We start from the raw sequence: 26,564 nt of genomic DNA on the forward strand, positions 1-26,564 counted from the left end.
CAGGCCTAAGAAAGAATGCATAAAATGTTGTGAACCTACTTTGCTAATACCCTCAATTTAAATAAGGGTCTAAGCATGAAATGGTTTGTTTCCCAAAGTTTATGCCCCTTAAGCTATCTGACCCTAACTCAAAATAAGACCCTCATAGTTCTCTGAATGTTATCTATTGTTTGATCAGTACTGCCTGACAATGATTGATGAGCTTTACGTATATATGCCCTGTATTCCTATGCAAATTAAACCCAATAAAAGCCCATTGAGGAACAGGTTCCTGGCCCTTCTCCTTTGAGAAATCGGGCACCTTTCCTCCCCAAGCAGATCACGTCTTGGTAGACTCATTCTCATTTGTGGCAGTCAGGAGGACCCTGCGGGCAGAGCCCCCCCCCCCACAAGACAACATTACCTAGATAGCTTGGCTACCAAATGACAGGCAATAAAATGGCAGATTCTGATTTCTTTTTAAAAACGATTAAAGTTTTGAAAAGACTGAATGTGTAAAATTAAAATACTGATATTATAGCTTATGTGCTATAATAATTCACAAATGGTATCCAATAAATTTACTACTTAGCAATATAATCAGCCTAACTTTTAACCAAAGGAACTTCCTTGACCAGACCAATAGACTTCAACTTACTGTATTGGTTGGTAAGTTAACTGTTTTTAAAAGGATAAGACTTTCACCCTGGCTGGTGTGGCTCAGTGAATTGAGCGCTGGCCTGTGAACCAAAGGATTGCTGGTTCGATTCCCAGTCAGGGCATATGCATGGGTTGCAGACTAGGTCCCTAGTAGGGGAAGTGAGAGAGGCAACCACACATTGATGTTTCTCTCCATCTCTTTCTTCCTCCGTTCCCCTCTCTAAAAAATAAAAATCTTAAAAAAAAAAAAAAGGATAAGGCTTCCTTGGTTGAACTGATTTATAACATACCACTCCTTAAAACAGTGCCTGCTCTCACATAAAGAATTAAGAAACAACTGATATCTATAATGGCTATAGATACTGAAAATTATTGTTAGTAAAACTGTATTTTTCTACCAATCTTTATCATGATTACCACAAGGTCCTTAGAAGAAACTGGAAAAATGTACTGTTAAAAAATAAACTATACCAAAATTAATCACACTAAGACTGTCAAATTAACTTTTGATAGAACTGAGTAATGCATATGGGGAGATTCCGGCATATATGATTAATCTAATAATATACCTATTTGATTTAAATCTCTTCTGAGTGATTTGTTTGTATCACTACTTTTCAAATAGGCTTTGAGCTATATATAGGGGATTGCACTATTTTAAAATGTTTATAATTTCACTGAGAATTTTGTACATTTTTTTTTAAAGGTGAGAAAAAAATCTGGGTTGAAAAATATATAAATTCTTTGGATACATGCCTTTTGTAGATCTAGCCTGAAATAGAAAAATTAAACTTTGATGAAAAATAAGTATAAATTCAAGATAGTATTAAGTGATTATAGTGGCTACAGCTTGGTAGGACCATGCTAAATTTATTTAATCACTGTTAAGTATATGACAAACCAGATGGACTATTCTCATCATGAACTTGGCCATATAATGGAAAACAGATGCAAAATGGTGTCCCCAGTCTAAGTTGTCTGCGATAGTGTGTAACTAGTGTATAAGTTTAAACGCTGGAAAACACACTGAAATAAAGCCATACCCAATTTATGGGAGTTAAAAAATGAATTCTTAAGAAATGGAAGGCTAAGTATGATTAGGTTATTGGATTCCATTGAATACATGTCACATTAAACTTACTCTTTGTTCCTTTTCCTTCTCTTCTTCCATCGATTGAAATGCAAGGACATGTGCTTCTTTTAAAGATTTATGTCTCTGCTGATGTTGTTCCTCCAACTCTTCAAGCTCTTGTGTGAGTCGTTGTCGTTCTTGTGTAAACTGGGCTTGCAGTTGCTGCAAAGAAGTCTGAGACTGGGAAAGCTGCATCTCCAGATTCTGTTTCAGCAAGGAGATCTATGCCACAGAATGGTACACAATGAAGAATAAATACAAGGCATATTTCACAAATTGCCAATCTAAGAGAAAGAAGGCATTTCAAAGATAATTTAGTAAAATAATTGCTGTAAGAAAATGTTTACAATACATCATAGATATTTAATCTTTAGGTATTACCACTTTCAATTCTATTTTTAGTAGTTACCCTAAAAAGAGACTGTTTTAGTGGCACTGAAGTTTATAGACTCTAAAGAACACTGCAGCCCACATTTAAAAATACAATGAACTATGCTGTACTGCAGTAAATATTCACAACATGAAATAAAAAAAAACAATGTGTATTTAGTAGATTACTTCAAAGAAACAGTATGAAAAATTAAACTACTTATTTGTGAGGCAGTAATGTTGAGTGGTTAGGACTGCAGGTTCTGAGTTAAAATCCGAGTTCTGCACCTGCTATGACCAACACCTCACCAGGCTGTGTGAGAATGAAGTGTGTTACTAGGCACGGTTCCCTTAGGACAGCCCCTGGTGTGTAGTAAGTGCTCAGTGTCAGCTAAGATTATTTGATGAATGGAAAGCTATTCTTTAAAAAATTTATCAGTTCATAATTTAGAATCCTTGTGTTAAAAATGATTTTTATTTTGAATTCTGACTTAATTCAAAGGATTTGCAAATCTTCAAGCTTTTGAAAAGTCATAAGCATCCCACAATCTGCCAGTTACATCCTTATAATGATAGGTGCTTTATTTCACTATTGAAAATTGATTTGTCACTCCTTTTGAAAACAAGTATCACCATTAATGTCTGCATGGCTTCTGGGTGTCCTAAAATACTTAAAATTAAGCCCTTTTTAAAGAACTAATATATAAAATGTGTATACATTAATACACATATTAATACATGTATGTGTATAAGTATACATATACTTATACATATGCGCGTATAAGTATATGTATGTTGGATGAAGCCATTTAGTTTGGTCTATTTCTCTTCCCCTACACAGGAAATGGTAACTTGATACTAGAGGTCCATATTTTAATGGAAGTCTGAATCTAAGGGAACTTAGGGGAATGAGATAAAAAGTTGTGAAATGTGTTCCATTAAGTGACTTAAGACACTGTATGTGTTCATATACAAGTATAACAGCTTCTGTGGCCAAGAAAGCCAATGGAAACAGGAAAATTTAAAGTGAGTTTTTATAAATGGGAAAAGACATTCATTTGAGTGATGAAAAGCAAATAAAGGCTGCCACACATGTCTCACAAAGGGGGGGGGGGGTACCGGGAAAGAAAGAGAAAGGGTAGAGAATCACTATATAATTGCAACATAAGAAAGGGAAAAAAGGAGGAACTGGAAGACAGAGAAGGTCAGAGGCAAGCAACAGGAAACAGTCCAAGCCTATAGTGACTGTTAGGTGACTTGATGTCTGGAAGGGTTTTGGACCAAATTTTAAATCTGGATTAGTTGTAAAGGTTAGCACCTGCCTTTATGGAGATAGTCAAGCACTTGGGAAAAACGACAGAACTGATCTAGATGTTCAGCTGTTTTTATGTATTTCCAAAGAACGGACTCCACCTCCTGAAAGTTATATGGATTCTACTTAATGATTTCTACACAAACCTAAGGTTTCAGAGGGTACTTCATAGGACTGGAGTCAAGTGGAACTGCCACCGACACTTTTGACTGCCACCCTGACACCTTTAAATGGCAGCAGCACCCGTGACTCACAAGCCAAAATAAACCCTGCAAGTGTGAGAAGTGCAGGAGAATGTCACAGCAACAGCTAAGGACACATTTGTGAATTACAAGGACCAAGACATATTATACTCTGACTTCTCACCATTTTATGCCAAGAAAATCAGGATGAAATAGCATTAACGACAACCCAGAGAGAAAAAATAAATCAAAAAAGGGTAAAGGCAACAAAAACGTGTGTTTGTAAACAACCATATGTGACTGGTAAGAGTCATTTCCTTCCCAGCTAGCTGGTTCTTGAAATAAAGAACCAAACCACTCTCTTCCCAAAATTAAATCTAGTTCCAGACCTAGCACGGGGACTTGGGGAACTGCCATATGACAACTTGTTAGAATACATGTAGGAAGGTTAGGAAAAGACTGTGTTACATGTACAAAATGACTGAGAGTTCAAGCTATTACCTGGTCCCTGGCCAAGTGAGGACTAAAACCCACCCAGTGAACAAACTGCTCACCAAGCCATCTGCCCTGGCATGCATCGCGTGCGCCCAAAGAAAATGGGCATGTATTTGTGGTTTGTGCCCAGGCACTGCATGGGCCAGCAGCAGCCCTGGGTCCCGCCCTCCAACTGAGTGTGCACTCAGGTTAACAAGAAGCTAATCAGTTCACAGCTGTGGATCTGACATTCCGCAATATCTACTTCCAAAATTTGCTGCATCGAAAAGAGTTCCTATGTTAATGTGACTACAATTTGACTCACAGTTGAACTATTTAAGGATGAAACTTATGAAGAAATATAACATTTAAAGTGAAGGAAGTACCACAGTAATGTAAGAGTTATATGTTTAAAGTCTAGCACTCTTTCAAATCTCACCAGCTTAAATATACTTCAATATTTCACATCAAAAATATACTTTACCTTGAAAGGACTCCAAAGCAATATTTTTCATTTTAGGATCTAAGATTAATCTTTGTCTCTATACTCAAGAAAATATAAAGTATGTACAAAAAGACATTATCATGCAATTTAGTGTTTAAATATACTTAGTTTAGGTATTTTACATTAACTTTTAAAGCACACCAAAGTAATATTAAGCCTATCTAAAATCTTTGGATCCATGCAGAAAGCCTTTATCATGCAATGCAGCATCGAAACTTATTTTGCTCCTTTTATAAATAGTCCAATTGCACTGAATTGACAGCCTCTATTCAGCATGAAAATGACATGAGCTTTAAAAAACAAATCATGAGCAAAGCAATGTAAAGTGAACTAACGTTTCACAGCTGAGTATAGTATACTTTATGGAAATACATATTAATATAAAACTTCAATAATTCAAAATAAAAGAGAACATAGATTTCACTTTCAATAGTTTGGGCAATTTTGATCAGTAGGTTTATGACAGAATTATAGAATGGTGTTCAATAAATGAATGAGAAACAGTAGTTGCTTCAAATTACATATTTAAATTATGGAGTATATGGCACTGGTTTCTACACATGTTGTAATTTTAAATTTTAATGCTTTTTATCTTGTTGGTTTTAGATAAACGCAAAAAATCCTTATTTCAGAAAAAATTTCAGTCCTCATTTTAACAATTCTTACCACACCCACAGCAGTTTAGATATGAATTCTGTAACATATGGGCTTGAGTGATGGGTACCAGATACTTTGAGAACAATTTTAAAGGCCAAACTGCATTGACATCAAGTACTACCTTCTGATCTCTACCACTTAAAATACTGTTTTAAAAAAAATAAAGTGTCATAATAATTTCAAAAGGACGAAAATTCAAATTAAAATATGAGAGTACCCTTCTCTGAAGGAAGGAAAGCTTTACCTGCTTCCTACAGAGCAGTTTCACAAAGACTCAGGGCCTCACCAATGGGGCCTGAAAAAGAGCTCCCTCAGCGCAGAGGCTGCAATGTCAAATCTGAGGTGCGGTGTGACAGGATGTCAACGTGGGGCATGCCAACAGCTACCTACAGCCTTCGGGTTCTGACGCACTGTGGTGTGTTCTGTCCCCCAAAACATCAGTGTTGTCACAGAAAGTAAAGAACACATAAAGCAGACCAAGAATTTGTCCTCAGAACAAACCTGGCTGTGGATCAGCATCATCTATGTAGATTTTAATAAATACCCTTGCCCGGGACCCAATCCCTTGATATTCTGATTTAGTAGGTCTAGAATTGGGCCCAGGCCCCCTAACATATTATTATTCCAAATTAGCAATGTAGTGAATATTCATTGTAAAAAAGCTTTAATATAGCAGTTATAGAATAAAAGGGAAGTCTCCTTCACTCCCTTGCCTTGCCAAGTCCCAGTCCCTAAGGGTAACCAGTGTTAACATTTTGGTATCTCTATAGATATAATGACTCACGTTTTTTGATACATATAATTGCCTATTTAGTTTTCTTTGGTTATTTCTACTACACCATGTGTGAGTGGCGGGACATTTTCACCAAATGTAGAGAGCACACCTGCCCTGATCTGACAGAACAGTGACTACATGTCTTACACTCACAAGTTACTTTGCAGCCCCAGGGCACACCTCAAGAGGCCAGCCGGTGCTTAACATGCAAAGTTGCTGCAACAGACCCCTGGGACTGCTGATTGGGTAGGCCTTCCATATACTCTGCATGGAGCAATAAACACCCCTTCAAATGTAAAACCGTGAGGTGCCCTGACTGACCCGCAGGTGTTGAATGTAATGGAGTGGCTTTTCATACACTCCACTCTACACAGCTTCCTCCAAGATGAGGAAACCCATGGATTTAGTTAATGGCGGTTAATGAACTTTCCACTAGGGAGGCCAATGCATTTGTGTTTTTATAGGTTTGTTTTTCCCTTCACAGTGGTACTGATAAAGTACGCATATCCATGATAATTAGGTATACCCCATTCTTTTCCAGGACAACACAGACTTTCTACTGCCGGCACTATTTGTTGCCTCCCCAACAGCTAATTTCCCCCTTTCCTTCCTTCTCAGTTAGCTGAACTCTTGAGTTTGTTCAGGGATGGAATGGAAATCCCTGTCTTAAAAAAGGTAAGGCAAAAAGGTAAGACAGGCTCTTAAAAAGCCTGTCTCCTAACACCAAGGGATGGATTATGATTAAGATGAGCAAATCACAGAAATCTAATTATAGGGATGTGTCATCCTGTTTTGGTTAATAAACTAAAAGAAAGTATGTGGGGAACTTCGGGGAACAATTTTATTTCCTAACAAAAGTTAAAAAGCACTTAAGGAGAGCTTCTTGCATTATCATAGTTGTTTGAGAACTTAATAGTTGGAGCTGGAGCAGCCAAGTCGCAACTACGACATGACAAACTGAAGGTCAAAAAGTTAACACACTGAGCATGGCAAAGCAGAAGTACAGAAAATACCTAGTTCTTAGTTATCTTGACAGCTTAAGCTACTGTTCACTTGGTGTTCTGCTGTTTATGCATCCTAATAAACACAGTTCCAGAATCTTGTCCACTACAAATCCCTTTCCTTCCTGATGGAAATTTCGATTGTCTCACCTAGTTTCACTATTATAAATATTATGTGCACACACCCACAAAATTCCCCCCAAATCAAAAACCAAACGGTCTGAACATGTACGCATATGAGTCTACTGGAAGGCTGCACATCTCTCTCTTTTTTAAGGCTCACAGATAGATGACTTTAATGCAGTCACAGTTGAGAACCATTGTCCTAGAATTCATGAAACTAAAAATTTTGGCTGCTTCTTTTATGATAACCTTAAGGCAATGTCTAGAGAAGTCACTGAAGCCTTGGCTGTTCACATATCCTCTGCTTTCAGTTCATTGTATGAGATGAAGGAGGAAAACAAAACAAAATATTATTTTCCTCAAGTAATATTACCTATGGCCTCTACTGTAGCTTTTATCAATTTATCAAGATATTGGTCAACTGTTTATCTGTGTATTTTCTGAAGAAGGTATATATATATAAAAATCATGATTTTTCAAAAATGATTTTTTTATGGCAGGGGTTTGGGATGAGAGGTTCATTCATTTTTGTAAACAAGAGAATGAGTAAGAAAAAATTTTTGAAAAATAAGATGTATAACTGTTTTTCAATAAATTTTAAGTATGAGATCGTGTTGAACTGGAATACTTACCAATTTTGACAAGGAAAGTAAAAAATTATTATAAAGTTTAAAGCATATGATATATTAATATTTAGTTTAATACTCTCAAATATATAGAGCAACATTAAAAACTGCTAATATAGGCTTAGTAGAGGACAGCAAGGATAATTTACTACTATGAAACAACTTACATGAATGCTCACATAAAATGTTTGAAGGTGCCTGAATATTTTAATTCTTCCTAGTTTTTTTAAACCAATAATTTGCTATGTTTGAAGAGTCTAGCTAAGAAAAGTAAATTTAAGCTTGTAAAATTATAATAACGATCCTGAAAAAATTCTGAATTGTTCATAATTTTTTAGTATTTTCTAAGAACACCTATAAACTGAGTCCATCAATTAATAGCCATACAATAATGCCTACTTGATGTCCCTAAGATATTTTTGGAATATGTTCCCAATTATCCCCTCATTCTTAGTTGAAAAAAGTTAGAAAGGTTTCAGAAAGAACAGAGGTGTCAATCATCATTTGGTTTTTAGAACAAGCCAGGGTATGTAGTGGAAACTTCTTGCAGGGAAGGCTGGATGGGGACGATGTGCGAAGGGGTGGGCAGATGCTACCGTGCTGAACAATGCTCTGAAAGGGTCACACTTGTTTGGATAATGACAGAGGAAAGAACCGATCCTCCATGATGATGATGTCACAAAAGAGAATTAATTAATGGAGACTTCCCCGTGTTACTGATCCCTTCTACTTTTTCTGTAGATGAATCAAGGCATCCCGTTCCAGTTACCAACAGATTTAACTTCACCAAGGTAGTTTTTAGTTTAATGAACACCTTTTTACTTGTAATTATTAAGGAAAAAGTGACTATGTTGTTACAAGTATTCTGAAGTACAATTCAATGAATTTTTTGACAATAATTATACCTTATTTGGGTTATTTCTATCCCAGTTAGCACATAGGTCAAAAAGGATTAATGTAACAATTATGCCCAAATTCTTACAAGGTTCTCCATGTTCTGCTAAAAAGAATTTGTAAATGCAGCCTTATTTCACCAATATTGAGGTAAATATCTTTGTTGGTTATTTTTAAGGATATTAAAGAAAATGGTGTTAAATGTATTTGTGTACTTCTAATTATTTTTTTAACATAGAAAGCAAAGCTGAATATAAAAGATAGGTAAAATTTTTCTTTCCTTGCATAGCAGAAAGAAGGGCAGTGTGAGGAAACAGTTTCAGTCTGGAAGTCTCAAGTGTCATAGGACATCTCTAGATTCAAAGGTTTGACTCCTCCAGGACAGGAACTGGCCAACTATAGCCTGTTTGTATAAATTAAGTGGTACTGGGACACAGCCACATGGCTTCATTTGCATACTGCCTGTGGCTGTGGTGGCTTTCACACAGTTGCATCAGACTCCAGTGGCTGCCACGGAAACTGCATGGCCCATCCTGACTGGTGTCATCCTGCTAACACAAAGGATACCAGTTCAATTCCCTGTCAGGGCACATGCCTGGGTTACAGGCCAGGTCCCTAGTTGCAGGCATGGGAGAGGCAGCAGTTAATGTTTCTCTCATGTCAATATTTCTCTCCCTCTCCAAAAATAAATAAATAAAATCTTAAACAAAAAACCCCCTGTATGATCCACAATGTCTAAGTTATTTACTAGCTGGCTCCTTTCAGAAAATTTGTTCACCTATTTCCTTAGATACCAAGAAAAATATTCAATAATGTTTAACTCTCTGTTCCTATTTTAAAGAACAAGTTGGGAATGGATTTGATATGAAAAATCTCATTTTTTTTCTCTTCATATATAAAGAAAAAAATTTTAATGAGTGGTTAAATAAACATTGTTTTGAAGCTAAATTTCTGCTTACCTGAGGTGTGCATAAGTAAAAAACAATAATAGTTTTGCTAATTCTTAGGAAAAGGGTTTTACTCCATTTCACTTTAAATCTTTCAATAATTGTAACATTAAAATCTAAAACATGCTCTGAATCTAATGAACTTTCACAACTATCTAATCCTTTTAAATAAAGAAGTCTACTGATACTAGTTTTTCCAAAAAACTAGTTAACAAAAGAAGTACATTTATATTTATTTTCAATTCTATGATAGTCAACTAGTTAGCAGTTCTTCAAAACCGTTCATGTATCTTACAAAGCAAACAGTAATGAATTTTATGTGTGAGATGTAAAACCTTGCTTGGTGTTATAATGAAATATATGCTTAGTAATACAATATGGTAGATGTATGCACATACACGAATGATGGCTGAAAGAAAGAAGCTTTAATTACCCATATACAACACATGTCTTACTGAATGCCAAAGTATATTTATTATATGTTTAAGCTTTAAAGCAGTGATGATGCTTATGCAAAATCAAAAGTGCAACATGCCCTTGTGTATAAACTGTAAGTGCCGTTCACTTACATTGTTGATAGATTTATGCAAAGCTTCACCCAGAGAGTGCCGCTACGAAGAAAAGATCACAGGAATAAAGGAAAATATTCAGAAATCAACTAAGTGAAAGAAAGAGAGAATAAAAGGGAGAGTAAACACAGAACATTAATTATAATATACTCAAGAAAAAAAGGTGAAAACAATTCTGAGAATGTAATTAGACAAAAAGAACTTTAAGACTTACAGTCTAAATTATCTGCAGTCTCTTAAAACAGTGTCTTGCGCATGTGGGCTGGCAGACTTACCTATGCACAATGCCAAAGGCCAGTGCATGTAAACCAGAGTGCAGTTTAAAGAGTGATCATTACTGAAGGACCTAGAAGGCATATGGCTGCTCTAAATTCCTTCCAGAAATCCACAATATATGCTTCAAAGTTTTACACCCAGTACTGATGTTGGTTTTTGAAGGATTTCTCTTAAGAGAGATGAGCGGATGAGAACTGAAACACTAACTTGATTGACTACATAAGTTTGGAGCCAGAAAATAAGAGATAATCACCAAAAATATGAAGATTTAATAATAATCTGGTTTCGTACTAGGGGAAAGAAAAAAAAGAGATGCCTTCCTATCTTTTTTATCCTATTTTCTAGGGCATAACTGGAAAATTTATTCATGATCTGAATTCATTTTTCAGAAGTTCACTGGAATTTCTCATGATAAACCACTGGAAAAACCACTAAGCACTCTTTCTCCCCAAATATAAAAAACAATGTGATCTGTTTCAACTGCTTTACTTTTCTTTGCCCTCCAAAAGTACAAAACATAAAAAGTTTTATTACTAATATAAATAAAAAAGTTCCTATAAAGTGGTATTTACTTTGGACAAATATATCAACTTTTCAGACAGAACATAATTACCTTTTTTTTTTTTTACATAATGTGATTATTCCTTGGTGTGTTGCAAACTAAAGACAGTTTTTATTGGGTGAACAATTTTTTACTAATAACTTAGACTAACATATTCTATGATAGAGTTTACTAGAGTTGAAAAAAATAAGCTGAGCCGTAGCTGGTGAGGCTCAGTGGATTGAGTGCCAGCCTGCAAATCAAAGAGTTGCTGGTTCCATTCCCAGCCTAGGGGACATGCCTGGGTTGTGGGCCAGGTCCCTAGTAGGGGCATGTGATAGGTAACCACACACTGATGTTTCTCTTCCTCTCTTTCTCCCTCTCTTCCCTTCTCTAAAATGAATAAATAAAATCTTTAAGAAAAAAGAAAAAAAGTTGAGAAAAAAGATTAACTTTCTATTTGATTACTCTATAACTTCTCAATCTAAACTTACTCATACTTTTATACATATTAACTCTATATTTTTACTTTTTCTTATTCTTTCTCATACTAGTAATATTCTTCATGTAGTAATGATATACTTAACTTCTCCAGATTTCATAAAACTAAAGAAAATCTGAAGAACTTTTAGTTATGGTTTTTTACCTCTTTGTAGTTCTCAGAACTGATGTCCTAGTACTAGAAATTAATATAAAATGTATGGCACTGGCTTATGAAGAAGATTTTATTTTTCACTCTTAAGGTACCATAATATAAAAATATATATATGAAGATTCCTGAACAAACTGAAAAAGTAACCAATATGACAAATCAGAGTGGTATGCCAGGTCTTTCCTTAGGGAATTTAGACTTTACACAACAGAAGTATATCTGAATCTAAACTCAAATGGTCACTACCTCTGTCACCATGCTACTGCAGCCATGATCTGGGATGTTCAACCTGCAGCCCGCAGGCCGCACGCAGTCCAGGATGTCTGTGAACATGGCCCAACACAAAATCGTCAATTTACTTACAACCTTTTTTTGCTCATCCATTTCATTAGTGTTTGTGTATTTAATGTGTGGCCCCAGACAACTCTTCTTCCAGTGTGGCCCAGAGACACCAAATGGTTGAACACCCCTGAACCGAAAGGCATAGTCCCTCAGCTGTGACGTGGGGTGACTTACTCCACAGACCTGGCTGTGGCAATCAGGAAAGGCACAACTAGTGCTGTTGGGTGGCAACGCCATTGTTGGTTAATACATAAATGAAGATTTATTTTTTTACTTAAAATATTTATTACGGTACTACTATATTCCAGGAAATATTATAAGCAGAGTGAGGTAAGAAGTTGAATAAGGTAGTAAAAGAAACACATACATAGACACAAATAAGAAAAAAGTTCACAATAAATAACATTATAAAAAGAGAAAAATTGCTGTGACAGGAAATGACTGAAGGTGATACTGCACTGCTGGAAAGACCAGATGTTTTGAAGGAAGTGACATTTAACTCAGAATGAATGCAGCAGCCAGCCACAAAATTAGATGGCCTTGGGGGAAGAGCATGCAGGGAAATGGGTCAGTACAAACACCGTGAGGTGGACGTGAGCTGAGTGACTGCACACATGTGTGCGTGTGTGTAGGGTGCTGTCTGTGAGGCGGAAATGAGGTGGGAGATACCTGCAGGGGTAAGATGGTTTAAGGTCTTGCTGGACAACGAAGAAGTAAGAATGATTCAATGGGGTACTGAGAGAATTTTAAGCAGGGAATGGGCTGATCTGACTTACATCATTAAAGACCACTTGGAATGCTGTGAAGAAAAGTGAAATTGGGGAGGTCAGGTTGGAGGCCATTGTAACAATGGCCTGGACTAGTGTTTACTAGGGGAAATGGAAGTGGATGGAGCTGGGTATGTTTTGGAGGTGGAGTAAAACAGGACTGACAGATTATGGAATGGGTAAAAGAAAGAGAGACAACAATCAAGGACAAATCTTCCTTTTTTGTTTGAGGCAATCAAGCAGTGCCAGGAAGTGAAGATGTTGGGATGATAGATGGAGTGTGGGAATCAATACTTCTGAGTCAGACATGCTAAGTTTGAGATGCCCATTAGTCAACCAAGTGATCGTGAGTTCGGGGTAAGAGGTCAAGGTTGGAGATTTAATGTTATGAGTCACTGACATATAGATAGTATTTAAGCCATATGACAGGATGAGATCACCCCAAGGGAGGGACTGCTTGAAATAATGGATGAGCTAAAAATCTATATGCAAAAATATTATTTGGCAAGCACTGTACATAAGCAAGACCCACATTAGTAAGAAGCGATGTCCTATATAATAATTTGATCTAAAGCATCTTAAGCTTTTCTTGTTAATTTCTGAGATGAGTGAAAAGGGCCTCAAGAGATCCTCTTCAACTGACAGCACTCAGACACTTAACACAGAAGGTTTGCTGTACTTGTTTCAGGATTTTTCTTCTTTTTAAAAAAATTTTTTAAAAGAATTTATTTATTTATTTTTAGAGAAAGGGGAAGGGAGAGAGAAAGAGAGGGAGAGAAACATCAATGTGCGGTTGCCTCTCGTGTGCCCCCAACCAGGGACCTGGTCTGCAACCCATGCACGTGCCCTAACTGGGAATCCAACCAGGAACCGTTTGGTTTACAGGCTGGTGCTCAATCCACTGAACCACACCAGTCAGGGCAGGATTTTTATTCTTGAAAGATGAATATAATCATACTTTTTGATAAGTAAGGAAGGAAGTTAAATATAACTTAAAAAGTTACTATACTTAATTATAAATTTAGAGCTTTGTACATAAGAAACTATGCCCTTAGGTGTAATCCATTGTGCTAAACTTTAATCATTTAGAAACTAGAATGAAGTTTTCCATGTTTACAATTTGCGAATGTATTGGCTTATAAATATTGAAATCCACTGAATAACAATCTTTTAGAGGACAGAGACACTGTCTCATTTATATTCTGCATCCAAAGTAACAAACTTGGTAGCTGGCACAGAGTAAATAATGCTCAACAAATGTTTATTATATAAATGTTTATCAATAAATGATATGGACTTAAATGATGGAGTTAGTTTTCACTACTCTCTACCTTATTTCTCCCCACCTTATTTCTCCCCTCCCCCATAATAATAGAAGCAGCAGAGAAAATTCTAGATAACTACAAAGATCCTAAGACTTAGAACTGTATCTTCTAACAAATGAACTAATGAATATACTAAATATTTTGTACAGAAAATATTAGTCTGAAAAATAAAGACTGCCAAGAGGGACCAATATTCATTGAATGGAACCTATCTTGTCCTGCTCATCTCTATTTTCCATACTGCAACAAGAGATCTGAAATTACAATACCTAGAAATTTCCCACCACCAATTAAAAGCTTTCAATAGCTTCTCATTGCTCTTTGGATGAAGTCCCAACAAGGCAAAAAGGTCCTGCTCCACCAGACCCTGCCTACCTCCCCGGCCTTCTAACCCTCTCCTCTCCAGAACACAGGTGTCTGTGGGCTGCCTGAGGGCCTTTGCACTTACTTCCCTCTCTGTTCAGAATGCTGTTCTCCTTCCCCAGGCCCGACTCCTGCTTCTCTTCCAGGTCTCGGGTACAGGGCCCCACACTCAGAGAAGCCCTGCCCAAGCTCCCAGACTAGGGTAGGTCCACAAGGTACACATCCTTGTGTGCCATGGTTGTAACGAATCGATGGGTCACTGTTACTTCCATTTGCCTCCCTTTCTGGACTGTGGCCCTGAGAAGGCAGAGATCACTGTGACCTCACTACTAGTCTGGCACAGTGCCAGGCACACCAGAAGCACTAAATTTTTGATAGATGTCAAAGTGTCATCAAATGTCAACAGAAAGAATAAAATTTTCTTTATTAAGAAAGGAAGTGCCACTTACTAATTAGTAACTTCCTTGAAAAAATACCTACACTAATCTTACATTATAACTCAAATAAAACATTAAAGCTTAATAAAACATTTCAAAATTCAATATTTAATATATAATACTATATAGATAAAATTATTTAACCCAATATAGCCAAAACATTATCATCTCAACATGTAATTTTACAAAAAATACCAGTGAGACATTCCATGTTATTTTTCATAGTAAGTTTTTGAAACCTAGTATATACTTTACACTGATGAACCTCATTTCAAGTGCCTGACCGCCACAGGTGGCTGACAGCTACCATATGAGACAGCACTGGTCTAGAGATGAGGGGGAAGTCTGCAACAATTCTTAATAAGAAACTGGCTTTTTGATTGCTCTGGATCATGAGCATTTGTTTTACTGCTCTAGTTCCTACTTGTGTCATTATTCTTTCCTACTTTGTGCAAAAAATTCTAAAATAGCCTGTGATTATAAAATCAATACATCTAAAATTAAATTTACCATCTCAATCCCTTCAAGTGCAGCTTATTATGACTTTCTGGTTTCAAATAATGATCTTCTCTCCATTATTCTAGTTTCAAATCCAGAGTCAACTTTAATCCTTCCTTCTGCTTTTCATGAAATTACATGATTTGTTCCTTTCTGGTTTCTCTTGTATTCTCAGTGCCTCTTTGAATTATTCTCTTAATTCGGGTCCTCTTTGGCTAGAATGATTTGGACTTCACATGTTTGACAACTTCCTCTTTGGTAGCTGTGCCTTGGTTTTTGTTCACTCCATTCAACAGTGCTTACTATGTGCCAGGCACAGTTTAAGCTGCTGGGGATCTAAGAGTAAACAATGCAGTTAAAGATCAAGTTCTCATTGAACTATATTTTAATAGAGAAGAGAATCAATATGATGCCATGCAGCAATCAATGTTTCGAGGACACACAAAGCAGAATGTGGGGACAAAGTGGTGGAGGGTGCTATTTTAGGGAAAGTGGTCAAGGAAGCTCCTTTTGAAAGCTAAGATATGAGCACAGATTTGAACAAAGTGAAAGAACAAGTCCTGCCGATCTGTAGAAAGTGGGTTCCATGTGGAAGGACTGGCAGATGCCAAGGCCCTGGGACGAATTAGGCATGGTGTGTGTTCCGGGAACACTGACTGGTCCAGGATGACTGCAGCAAAGGACAGGAGAGAGGGCAGGAGGTAATGTTGGCAATGCTGCCAGAGTCCAAACCCTGAGGCTACTGCAGCCATAGGAAGAGTGTGGGTTGTATTTTAAAGGAGGTAAGAAGCCTCTGGAAGGTTTGAAGCAGGAGAGTAGCATGATCCAACTCAGTACTTTAAGAGCCTCACTTTGGCTGGCTAGAAAATAATCTGTAGGCAGGTGAGTAGAAACAGAGAGACCAAATGCAGACTCCAGTTGCAGTGCAGGAAAGAACTGCAAGTGGCCTGGCCTAGGGTAGCAGTGGAGGCGGTGGTGAGAAATGGGCATCTCCTGGATGTGCTCTGAAAGGAGAGTAGTAGGACATGCTGATGGACTGGCAGTCCAGGGGGAGACAGAGAGTCAGAGATGGCCAAGCAGGAAGTGATGGCTGCGTCTAGGAGGAGCAGTCCTAGGCTGAGCGGGGAAGGCGGGGTGCATGGTGTGCATTCTATCTCAGACACTGGGATTCAGATATTTATATTGAGAGGTCTCCATTTCATCCTCACTTTAATATCACAGCCATATTCAACTTCCTAAAATAAAAATTTCAGTCAGCCCCATATCCATAAACCTTTAACAGAGTTTTATAGTTTGAGTAAACTTTGCACTCGTAAGCCTAGAAGTCAGTTTTTCACTATGACTTCTCTCCTCAACTATCCCCATTTCTTGTTTTACTATTCCTCATATGCCTGGGAAATAAGAATGTATTCAACAAAATGTTTGTTGACTGACTACAAATATTTGTGTTCATCCTTCATTCTACTCAATAATCACACTCAAGCTGATCTTCTCAATGAAGTCTTTCCCAATCACATGGACTATATTACTCTTTCTCTACTCTGTACTCCTTCCCAGTGGTATGTTGATGAATGTTAAACAGCTCTCAGAAAAGCAAAGCCCTGATTTGTAGAACTTGCTAATGTATGTGCTGAAAACACCCACACCACAGATGACTGCAAACCATCAACAGGATGTCCCTGAATACAGAGCTGGGAAGACATGCACACAATCAGCTATTGTGATCTGGGAGGAGCCAGTTCCAGCACACCATTGCTCCCACAGCACAGACTGTCCAGGTCATTTATCAAGTCACTTAGGCATAGTAACTTTCACTACAGGTATCTGTATATATATCTTCTTCCCACTCGACTGTGAATTCATGGAGGATAAACTATAGTAGATACATAGCTATCGCCACCTAAATGACCTTGGGTCTCAAAGTTAAAAATGGAGGGTCAGATCCAAACTAAAATTCCATTTCTGTGTCTGAATAATCTGTGTGTCATCCAAATTTCTCAGTCCACTGCCCTGAATGAGAGCACTGGAATATAAGGTCATCATATTGCAACCAAAATAAAATCAGCCTTAACAAAGGTGAAATAAAGGAATATATAATGGTATTAGAGGATCACAAACAGAAAATATGATCACAAAGGACTCTACATAGTTGCTTTTCTTTAGACAATTTGAAGAATAAGAATGTAGTTCTTTTGCTTTAAGGGAATTCTAATGTTCACAACAATAAACCTAGGAAGCATAATTAGGCTTAGACTAAAGTGTAATTACTGGAAAGAAAAAATGAACACAATAAAATATTAAAAGGAAACAAAAAGATAATAAATTACAATCCAATTTAAGCACAGAAAGAAAATAATAGTGTTCAGAAAAACATCTGATTCAAGAGAAGTAAAATTCTTGTGCTTTTCTTTGACTGGTTTTTGGTAGGTAGGCCATGAAGGTTAGTTTAGATCAGGGGTGTCCAACCTGTGGTCCAGAATGGCTATGAATGCGGCCCAACAAAAACTGTGAATTCACTTAAAACCCTTTTTGTGCTCGTCAGTTTTTGTTAGTGTTGGCATATTTCATGTGTGGCCTAAGACAACTCTTCTTCCAGTGTGACCCAGAGATGCCAAAGACATCCCTGGTTTAAAGCAAATTTAATTCTTAAGAGTTTAAAATTCACATGAAAGAAATTATTTTACTTCTTCTTTGTTCTAAGTGAGATGAAATACAAGTAAGCTAATGCGCTAACTGGACTCAGTTCACGGAAATAGTTAAAATATATAAAAGTGCAGATCTTCTGATGCCTTTTATAACATATGCTTCTGCCTAAACCCTGGCCACTACAATTCTATTCCCTACTCTCAATCTTCCAAGTATCTCAACCCCCAAACCACATATGCCTTCCCCAAGTGCAGAGGTGTGTTGCCAGTGCTGGGGTCAGGGGGATGGGTGAGGCCAGCAGCCGTGAAAACAGTGAAATGATCATGGGGTCCTGGCTGGGAGTGGTGGGCACGAAAACCAGGGCTTAGCAGGAGTCAGGCAAGTGGTAGCACAGGCTCCAGGAATCCATCTGAAAGAGTCATGAGAACAATATCCAAAGGGCCAAGAAGGAGGAGTCCATTGTCCATTACAAAGTTCCATTAAAAAGGCTGCTGGTCCTGGTACAATTTTTTGTCGTCTCATATGTCTAGAAAGAGTAAAACCTTGCTAACATAATAGCCACTTTCATTTAAATGTGGAATCTTTTTTTTAGTTTTTTTCTTAACTTTCTTTAAGAGTAGACAATTATGGAGTGTAAAAGTTATTTCCAGTTTATTTATGGTGAAGTGTATGCCCTACATATTGGAGAAGTGGGAGGAATAAAGATATTGTTTTTGTAGAAATGGCCTAATGGCACACAGTGGCCCAAGATAGTGTTACTTATTACTGTGGAAGTAATTAATTCCTGGTTATCTTCATATTTATGATTCATCTGCATTGAAGACTGACTAAAAAATTCTGTAAAACTGGCAAAAACTGGGGCCAATATGCAATAGATTATTTTATAATACATGAAAACAGAACAAGATGCAAAGCATGATGTGCTCTTACAAATGAACAATGCAGAACCAACATAAAAAAATAAAAAAGAAAGAAAAGAGAAGCATGGATGAAATCTGACAAGAAAGGTTAAATGAATAATGAATAAAATGACTTAATAGAAAATAGGTAGAAGAAGTGGTGGGCTCTCTTTACAGTGTAAAATTCAGCCAAAAAATGTCTATGTTCAATATGTCCTGACTGAAAACCAAGGCAGACTTTTAGGGGTGTTTTTCAGTTTTATGATGTAATTGAAATTGTTAAATCTTCCTAATAGAATATTACAAAGGAGGAACACCACTCTACCCAGTAAAATCTGTCCTTCTAGGTCCCTAAGTGGTGCCCAATTTCTAGTGAGAATTCTTGTTCCATTGTTCTTATTTTTGTGAGTTTCAAAGGTTTCAGGTTTATTCACAAAAGCTCATATACACATATACCCATATACACACGTATATATATCATTATGACTATAGAATTCTAGACACAAACTAGCAAGCCCCTAGTACTTTGAAGGACACTGAATGTATGTACTTATGTAACAAAATAACTTACAAAAAGTCTATCCTGTTTATTTTGAAATCCATCAGGATCACAAATAGAAAGATAATAGTGGATTCCTAGCACTAAATTATTGAGCTGCTGCTTCTCCAAGTTCTGTGCTGGCTTTTCAACTAGTGACTCATGCAGTCAGTCCTATTTAATTACTGGCTTGGCAGGAGAATGCTAAGAATTCATAAATTCAGAAGTTGTGTAAATGAGTGAGAATTCTTTTGAGAATAGATATAAATGCTCTGGAAATAAGCAAGCATGACATAAGAAGACAGATTTAAGAATACCACTATGTTTTAAGTGATTTTGAAGTGCAACTGGCAACATCCTGTTGGTAAGAAAGAAGTAAACAGCTCACTTCTGGTACGTGGTTTTAGGCAATCAGAGTACAATAAATAAATTCTACCTTCCACTGTCCAAATGGTATCTAATGTTCTGAAAAAAAGATTTTATACTTTCAAAAAATAAGTGACTTATTCATTTAAAACCTCTAACATGTTCAAATTCAGATTTAAAAACTGTAAATGTTTCTCAGTATTTAGAACTCTATGTGTAACATAATTAGTACAACTCATAAATTTATAAATATGTCTCCTTGATTTTATACATGTAAAACTTTGGGGGAACACCCTTCTAGTTGTTAGATGAGATGCTGCCTAATTCATGAATCACTTAATTAAAGCAAAATTAAAGCAAATTAGAGCTTCAAAAAATTTTAAATCTGCCTCATGGAAAACAACAAAATAATTACCAATTTATACTTTTTAATTCCTTCACATTTTTCACTCAGCTCCCCATCCCCCTTCCCTCTCTCTGTCACCATCAGTCTGACCTCTGTATGTGTGAGTCTGTTCTATTTCATTTGTTCATTTATTTTGTTTTTAAATTCTACATATAAGCGAAAACATATGTTTGTCATTCTCCGTCTGATTAATTTCACTTAGTATAATACCTTCTAGGTCCATCCATCCTGTAGCAAATTGAAAGAGTTCATTCTTTTTTATGGCTGATTAATATTCCATTGGATATATGTACCACAACTTCCTATCCACTTGGCTAATGATGAACATTTTAAGTAACTATGTATGTTGTCAAGTGGGTCCATGAAATATCAGGGGTACTACTCTGTAAAGTGTATGACTGTCTAATCACTGTGCTGTACACCTGAAACTAAAAATAGTAACAACTATAAACTATAATTGAAAAATAAAATTTAAGAGAAAAAGAACAAAATGAATTAACACAAAATGTTGTATAATATTTCCCTAGCTAGAGAATGTCAAGGAAAATGAAACTTCATAATGTCCAGACTCTTATTACCTGGTTTAACAGATCTTCTACTTTCTTCTGCCATGAGTCCCTGGCTGCATTTTTCTCACGCTCTTTTAACTGCAGAAGTTGAGACATTGCTGACTTTTTATCCTCTTCGTGTTGAAGTCTTAGCTCTTCACGAAGTTTAGAGCACTCTTGTCTAAAATAAAACAAATGCATTTCCTTTGTAAAGATAATTTTTTTCTCAATAACTGAAGTATATTTGTTCACATGTTTCCTAAGTATTTAATAATTAATCCTCCTCAAGAGTCAACTCAGAAAGGAGTTAATTACTTTATAGTTACGGACTATGAAGTAAATTGGTAATTTACCCAAGATCATGGATTTATCAATTTTATTAATGGCAGAATAGATACTAGAACAAATATGTGTTCTGATTTCAGGTTATACTCTACCTATTTTATATTCAAGGAAATGAAATCAGAAAAAAAGCAGTCTGCATTTGAGGGCAAAAACAAAGAATTCCAATTTCTTTGCATCTAATCACAGGAAAAAATTCATTAAAAATGCTGCTACTACGTCTTTAACAGTAATACAGTATAAGCCACAGAGAAAAACATTTTCTGCACATCTGCATTGAAGAGATTACGTTACAGAGTAAAAATTGTACCTGAGATTTTCAGTCCATTTTATTTCTAAGTCATGGGCCATTCTGTCCACTCTGAGCTTCTCCTCTCCTTTCACGGCGGCAAGTGCCTCTTCATGTTGTTGCCTTTCTTGTTCTAGCTCACTCTGAAGAATAAAAACTTCTCAGTAAAGACTAATCTTCAAAAGCACAGTCACTGCTGGTTACTTTAAATCAGCAGAGTGCATCCATCGTAACTTTTAAGTTCTTATAGCATAATAATTGATAGTGCTATTGATGAATAATTACTTGAGATATTATGACAGTAAAACATATGGTACACATTTTATAATTTAAATGTCCCCATGTAAACTTTTATTAAGGTTTATAATTTTAAAACTATTATATTTTATTTTTAATTTAATCTTTAGTGTATTTTTTTACATTGCTATTTAGTCCCCTTATACCTCACTCCCCCAGTGATCACCACACTGCTGTCCATGTCCATGAGTCCTTTCCCCTTTTTGCTCAATCCCTGAACCCCTCACCTCGCCACTGGCTGTCATCCTGTTTTCCATCTATTTAAAAATTATTTTAAATAGTTTAAAATCAGCATAATTAAAAATCTTAACTAAATCTTCCATATCATGGGTATGTGACTATTAGACAATTATCTTTACATGTACACACATTACATAGATAAGTTATTCAAATTAATTCATATTCAAAAGTATGCTATTTATTCAAAGCTTAAGCATTATAGCTGTGCCCCACTGACATGATTAAAATAATTATGAGAAATGTAGGCTACTGAGTATTTTCTATTATATAACTTCAAACCAGTGAGACATGTGTTTAGTGTTATGGTAATATGATACCATCTATATGAAATCCCTCTAGATTAGCATAAATCAAGGGGCTCTCTGGAGCCTGGGGCTGGCGGTGACCTTTTTCGGACAACACTGGCAACCATCGGTCCCTGCCAGCAGTATAGCTATTCTTAGGGTACAAGGGAAGAACAGATGATGGTCCATCTTTCTGTTATCACGATGACCCTTTGTGGGTCACCCACTTGCTAACTGCAGTGTTAAGGGGTATATCCTAAATTAGTGGGAAAGAAGCAAGTCAATGTAGAAACTCCCATTCCATATTGCTGACCTGCCTCTTAAGCAGTAAGTACTGAAAACTGAATTCTGCCATGGTAGCCAACTGTCCTTTTCACTAAGTACTCTGCCTTTGGGAACTATTTTTTTCTACAAGTAACATCAAATGGAGCAGAATTACTTAAAGTGTATTTCTTTCTCCGAATACCCAGTACTTTATCAGGCATTACTGGGGTGGAAAAAGAGGGGGAAAAACCAAAACCAAAACCAAAACACTCGCTCTTAAGGAAATTTCCCAAAAGTTGTGGTAAACTGTGATGCAGCACCTATATTTTCTCAATTAAAACTGTCCAGCAGATCAGCAAATAGTTGAGAGCTTTGCTTAAAATTTGTATTATGTTCCAATACTTGACAGAAGAACAATGAAAATATGAGCAAGGACCTTAAAGAGCTGAAACTGAATCCCCACATCTAATTCTCAGTGCCAGGACAGGAGCGGGAGGGGAACAGACAGCCAGGGTAAAATGCCCTGAAGGCAGGAAATGGGTGTGAAGCAAAGTGAGGGACCTAGACCCTCCACGGTATCTTATTAAGAAATTTTATATTCTGTCAACATGCGTTAGAAATATCTCAACTCTTTATTTTTAAACACATTTTTACTATTTTGGATTTTTAATTAAGTATTGTTGACATCCAATATTGTACCAGTCTCAGGTATACCACAGAGTGACTCAACATTTATGTACCTTACAAAATGATCATCGTGATCTAGGTAAGTACCCGTCACCATATTTGCTACTTTAAGATACCATCCTCGTGTTATTTTTTGACGACGGATAAAACATCTCAGCACAGTTTAGTCCGTTTTATGCCAAAGAATGCTAACACTGAGATTACAGTTAATACATTTGCCATCACAAATATATGAAGTTGTATATTGTACTAGCTCTAAAATCCAGCCTCCTCCCTGTTATGTATTAATGCCCTGTTACATATTCACATAGCCTCTAGGGACACGTAAACAGAAGGAATAAAAGATTCAAAAAGAATCAAATAGTCTGATTATTTTGCCATAGAATTTAAAAATAGAACTTAATTAGTATTCAAAGCATATATAAAATATAATTATATCTCAGATGAAATATAAGTAAAATTATAAATATACACCACACACAAGCTATATCTACCAAAGTTTCTTGTTTCTATGCATTTTTTTTGCTTTGGATTTTATTTATTTATTTTTAGAGAGAGAGGAAGAGAAACATCGATGTGAGAAACATTGATCGGTAACGTTTGTACATGCCCCTCCTGGGGACCTAACCCACAACCCAGGCCTGTGCTGTGACTGCAAATTGAACCAACGACTTTTCACTTTGCAGGACAACACCCAAGCAACTGAGTTACACCAGTCGGTGTGTTTATATGCTTTTGAAGTGGAATCAATTTTAAGCTAAAGAAAAAAATGAAATATTAAATAAAAGACAACATTTCCTGTGGGCTTACTGTTTTGCTAAGCACTGTTCTATAAATGTTTTATCTCATTTAATTACTACCAGAGTGATGTGAAGTGTATTATTCCCTGCCACCCGCATCTCCAGCATTGATCTGATGAGGAAATTGAGGCTTAGAATAAATAACATGCCAAATGTTACACACTAAGTTGTGGGTCCCGAATTCATATCCAATGACTTCAGAGTCCACACTCTAATTTACCTCTCTGAATGAAAAAGTAAGAAGATCTCCCTATTATTCCCGTGGCTTTATGGATTCTTTTCTCTCCTAAGGCAGTCTAAATATTCGCTCTGCTCCATGAGAATGGAAGGGGAAGGACAGAACTTTCTGAAACAGGATGTCACAGAGAATCACTCAGTTGCTACACAGGATCCCAACTCATACCAGTAAAAGAACTCTGCATACTAGTTGTTACGGGTTGGACTGTGCCTCCAAAATATATGGAGATGTGCTAACCCCTCAGTACTGAGAATGTGACCATATTTGGAAACAGTGCCAGTACAGACGTAGTTAGTTAAGATGAAGACATACTGGAGCAGGGTGAGCCCTTCATTCAGTAAGACTGGTGTCCTTACAAGATGTGAGGACACGGAGGACAGCATGTGAAGACAGAAGAGAGTAAAGTGATGCTGCCATAAGACAAGGAAAGCCTTGGGCTACCATGAGCTGCAAAACGCAAGGAAGGATCTTCCCTTAGAGGTTTAAGAGGAAGAAGGGCCTGGACAACATCTTGATTTATACTTTCAGCTTCCAGAACTGCTTCCTGTTGTGTTAAGCCACCCAGACTTGGGGTACTTGGTTACTGCAGCCCTAGGAAACTAATACACTAAATTATATGCAATGGGATGTTTACAATAACCTCGAAGTGACTAAATTGTATTTTTACCTTGCTGATGTCTAGGTTACAGCAGGATTATGAAATTACCTCGACATTTAACAGAGCCTCCTTGGTCTCCTTCAGCCTGCCTTTAGTCGAGTCAAGCTCACTTTGAAGTCTTTCCTGGGAGTCCTGGAGACTGGCAATGAGTCCTTCGGCGGAGCCCAGACCTTGTTCGCTTTTCCTCACCAGATCTTGGAGGCGGCCGATCTGCAAGTTAATAGAGTACTTTCAATACACTGCATTGTATTCCACTAGCAAAACCCTTCATTTGTTTTCCTAAAGTCTTCTCTTTAGCTGTAATTTTACTGAATGGATCTTTCTTGATGAATTTAGAAGAAGCACTCGAATAATCATTATGGCCTTCGAGTGCTGATTTTTGAAAAGACCTTCCTATTTATGATTTCCCCCTTTCGTGACAACCATAGAAATAAATGCATATACCTCAAGCTCTTGGTTTAAAAAGGGGAAATCCTGGTCCTATTATATAACCAAATACCTATAAAAAAGAATTAAAGCAAGATTAAGACTATTTTTGAAGTTGAGAAAAAAAGGTACTTTTTGATAAAAATATTTTTTAAAACTGATTTATAAAATTCAATAACATACTTCATTTGAGCTCAGTTCACCTGCTATTCATAAAGTTGATAAGCTTAGGTCAATATTGATAAGCTGGTTAAATGTATCATTAATTACAGTAACTTACGATTTCATACAAAATTTGTCTCATGAAGCCCCGGCTGGCATAGCTCAGTGGATTGAGTGTGGGCTGCGAACCAAAGTGTTGCAGGTTCGATTCCCAGTCAGGCCACATACCTGGGTTGCAGGCCACAGCCCCCAGCAACCCCACATTGATGTCTCTCTCTCTCTCTCTTTCTCCCTCCCTTCCCTCTCTAAAAATAAATAAATAAATAAAATCTTAAAAAAAATTTGTCTCATGAAACTGTTAATAGCTGAACTGATATACTCTTGAAATTAGGATCTAATAGACAATTTGTTAAATAAGCAGATCAAATACCCTCAAATTATAAAAACTAAAATCAATAAATGAAATACTCTGAATTATCTAGGAAAATACTATGAAGTAAAAATTTCATTTTTATATAACTGCCAAGCCCATCAAAACTATAAAAATGAACACCAATAATTTAAAAGCAGCTGAATATTATTCGTGGTAAATAAAGACATCACAAAGAAAACTATGAACATTCTCCTCCAGCCCTCTCTGATCCACAGCTCCCTCCCGCTTGCACGAGGCCCTCCTGTCTCCTCTCCCTGCAGACAAGCGCCAACACTCCATATGCTATCCTGAATAATGCTGGTGATGGCAGCATTTGACCTTGTTAATATCCATATGGGGGCCAACCTCAGTAAATGAGGTGGGAAGTTCCCCATTTTCTCTGTGCTTTGAAATACATTCATAGCGAAGATTTACCTGTTTCTTCAAAATTTAGTAAAATTCATCCATTCAACTCCTCTGGGCCTAGTCTCTCTCTAGATACATGTTGGACTATTTAATTTCTTTTATAGTTATAACTGGGTTGTCCAGGTTGTTCAACTAATTTGAGTTACTTTAGAAATTTAAATTTTCATATGTATATATCTTTTTCCTAATTTTTAAAATGCATGGCTTATCCCTATATAGTATTCATTTCA

General features: G+C 36.7%; 1 protein-coding gene across 8 annotated transcripts in view; it reads right to left on the bottom strand.

Moving 5' to 3' along the window:
* Positions 1-26,564, bottom strand: part of FAM184A (family with sequence similarity 184 member A) — a 109,985-nt gene that overhangs the window by 24,727 nt on the left and 58,694 nt on the right. For 4 of the 8 annotated variants that reach the window (XM_036024628.1, XM_036024627.1, XM_036024630.1 and 1 more), the window contains 5 exons: positions 24,957-25,118; positions 21,462-21,583; positions 20,840-20,990; positions 10,206-10,247; positions 1,781-1,993 (listed from right to left, as the gene is read on the bottom strand). In XM_036024628.1, the coding sequence (XP_035880521.1) occupies positions 1,781-1,993; positions 10,206-10,247; positions 20,840-20,990; positions 21,462-21,583; positions 24,957-25,118 (690 nt within the window). The remainder of the gene's footprint in view (positions 1-1,780; positions 1,994-10,205; positions 10,248-20,839; positions 20,991-21,461; positions 21,584-24,956; positions 25,119-26,564) is intronic. The other 4 variants (XM_036024629.1, XM_036024634.1, XM_036024633.1 and 1 more) reach the window with 1 other exon arrangement.

The sequence above is a fragment of the Phyllostomus discolor genome, chromosome 4 (assembly GCF_004126475.2).
Source record: "Phyllostomus discolor isolate MPI-MPIP mPhyDis1 chromosome 4, mPhyDis1.pri.v3, whole genome shotgun sequence".
NCBI lineage: Eukaryota > Metazoa > Chordata > Mammalia > Chiroptera > Phyllostomidae > Phyllostomus > Phyllostomus discolor.